Raw genomic sequence first — 2569 nt, 5'->3', positions numbered from 1 at the left:
TCACACTTGAGAGCAAGAAGACCTGAGTAGTTTATACTGTGATCTAAACAATGGGGTTTTTTAGAACTCGGGGAATTTCAAGTCAAAGTTGGGAGCACTATGTTTTCATGCATGTGACATGCAGGTCACAGAGTTTAAAAATAAATAAAACCCACGACCAGGTCAACCACAGTGCATGCTTATGTGTGTGTGTTAGTAATCCCAGGGAAAGTGTCTTTTGTAGCCCCCAACTGATTTCCCTGAGGATAGATCTGTAATTGGTTATTTTAGGACTCATTTCAAAATGCTGGCTTTTTTTTTTTAAAGGGCTTCAGGCTATGCTTGATAGGAAGACCATTTGATATTGAGCTAAAGCCTGGTGAAAATTAGTAGTTTTTCCTCTCTCTTTCCACACTTGAGGGAGGAAGGTCCCATAAAATAGAGGGGAAAAAAAAAAATATGCTGGGCTGTAGTTTGTATGTTCCAGTTGGCCGTTAGTAGTATTTTCCCATCCTGAAATTTCATAAGAAAGCTTCATTCATCTCGTTTTGGTTTTGGCACCTGGTGTGTTTTGATTTTTCTGTTTTGTCTCAGAAGAACACATCCGGCACTCATTTGCTTTTACTGGTGCCGAAACAGGGCTAGTTTACTATCATTTTTCAGAATGACTGTTCAGTGTCAAAGGAGAAGTCACAGATGTTGCAGAAGCAGATTGACTGCCTTTAGCTGTCAGAAGCGCCGCGTTTTGAAGGCGGCCAGCTAGATAAATGTCTTTTAGAGCATCTCCCCTGGAAATGCTGCCTAACGATGTGTCTGGTCCTCCTTCACCCATCAGACTGAAATGAAAGTCTTTTGGTCAGGTTGTGCTGTAGGTCTGTGCACCCGACGTGATGCCGCGCCCTACTGCAGCCGCAGGGGATTTAGTTTATTAATTTATCCGTTTATTATTTGGGGAGGGGATCTCGTAGGTACAAGGATGTAGCCTCTTGCATCACCAGTCCTTGTGAACCATCGTATCTTAACACGCGTTCCCCGCGGCTCCTCTTTCACTGCTGCTGGTTTCTGGATGGAAACTACTTGTACAGGTCGGAGGTCTAACAAAAATGAGTTTTGGTTTGCCTGGGAAAATAACTGAGGAAGGGAGAATCCCTCCAATCAACGAGGAGTCCCCGCTGCTGCATAATAAGAGGACTGTGCTTTTGGGCAAGAATACAGAGTAATAGGGGTGGTATGGATGTGGTACGGAGCATCCACCTCTGCAATGGAGAATGCAGTGCAAAGTGCTGAAACTGTGGTGAGAGTCATCTTGAAAACAGTGCCAGGAGTGATGTTAGGTCTCCATTCAAGAGGAAGACACTCAGGCTGGGGAAAAGTTAAAAGTGAAAATTTATGGTAAGTGTCTGCTTTCTCGTCTGAGCAAAAGAAAACATCCAGAGAGGTAGAAGTTGGGAGCATTTGGCTATCCCTCCGTAAGGAAGGGAAGGCGGCAGTGTGGGGGTTGATCTTGCATGGAACCGGAGAGAACGGGTCCAGCCCTGGATTGCTAGAGGTGAGGTTTTGCTTTTGAGATTTTTTAAAGGGGGTGCTGAGAAGAGGACGTGAATGAGAGGTAAACCCTGTGTTTTGCCTCTCCTTAGGAGAGGCTGATGCAGGCGGATGGGCAGCAGGTAAGAAAGGCTGTAGAAGTGTAGTGGTAGTAAGGGATGAGTCTTGATGAGGGTTAAACTAAGCTTAATCCATTCAGTACCTGCGACTTTGCAAGTGTTTGGAGGAGAGTTTTGCAAAGCTTTAATTTTTTTGTAGAAGGTATGGAGGCTGCTGTTTTGATGCTTATTTTCTTGTTCAAGGACTCCTTCATTTCTATAAATTGCATGGGGTTTAGTTTGGGAGGGGCATGGTTCGGGTCCCCAGTCTATGTATTTTGTGCCTAACAGATTTAATGGTTTAATTCCTTAGCTGATAGAAGCTGGATCAATGTGTCAGCTCCTGCTTTTACCCAAAGTGAATGACTTAACTAGTTACCTCAACATCCTTAGGCACAGTGCAATGTCTGCTTTTCATTAATGCTTTCTGTTTAATTTAAAGAGCCTTTTTATTCTTTCAGATATGTTTTAATGGAGCAGGCTGCAGGTCTGGCTTATACCTTTACCATTTCTGCTACATCCATAGCACTCAAGTTTGCATACATGTTTTAGTGTCTTTGTTGAATGCAAGTGTTGATTGTCAGTTATGTTAGTCATAAGCTGCAAGTCATTTATCCTTCTTTTCTTTTTAATCTTTAGTTTGTTAGATACATGGACATAGATGTTTTTGTTTTGTTAATTTTCACACCACATCTTTTCTGTACTTTAGGTTGGCTCCTCACTGCACTGTGAAAACCATTAGGAAAAAGTCCTTGGGGTTAAAACCTGGGGCTCCACAGTGTTACCTGCACTTGGGGCTAGAAATTAATTTAAATGGCGACTGATCTGTCTGAAGCTGAACCCGTGCATCATAAGGCGCTTCCACTCTTAACGGGAGCTCAGCTGATCCACACGGACAAGTTAAGTGAGGTAGGGGCTGGCCCATTCTCCAAGCTTGCCCTTGGATC

General features: G+C 43.4%; 1 protein-coding gene across 1 annotated transcript in view; it reads left to right on the top strand.

The window, feature by feature from the left end:
- Positions 1-2330: 2330 nt before the first annotated feature.
- HP1BP3 (heterochromatin protein 1, binding protein 3) overlaps positions 2331-2569 on the top strand; it is a 13934-nt gene continuing 13695 nt past the window's right edge. The window contains exon 1 of the mRNA XM_010288617.1: positions 2331-2531. Coding sequence (XP_010286919.1) covers positions 2436-2531 — 96 coding nt within the window. The 5' untranslated portion in view covers positions 2331-2435. The remainder of the gene's footprint in view (positions 2532-2569) is intronic.

This window comes from Phaethon lepturus, unplaced genomic scaffold, assembly GCF_000687285.1.
Source record: "Phaethon lepturus isolate BGI_N335 unplaced genomic scaffold, ASM68728v1 scaffold14966, whole genome shotgun sequence".
NCBI classification, from domain to species: Eukaryota; Metazoa; Chordata; class Aves; order Phaethontiformes; family Phaethontidae; genus Phaethon; species Phaethon lepturus.
This window is presented reverse-complemented; position numbering and strand designations above follow the sequence as displayed.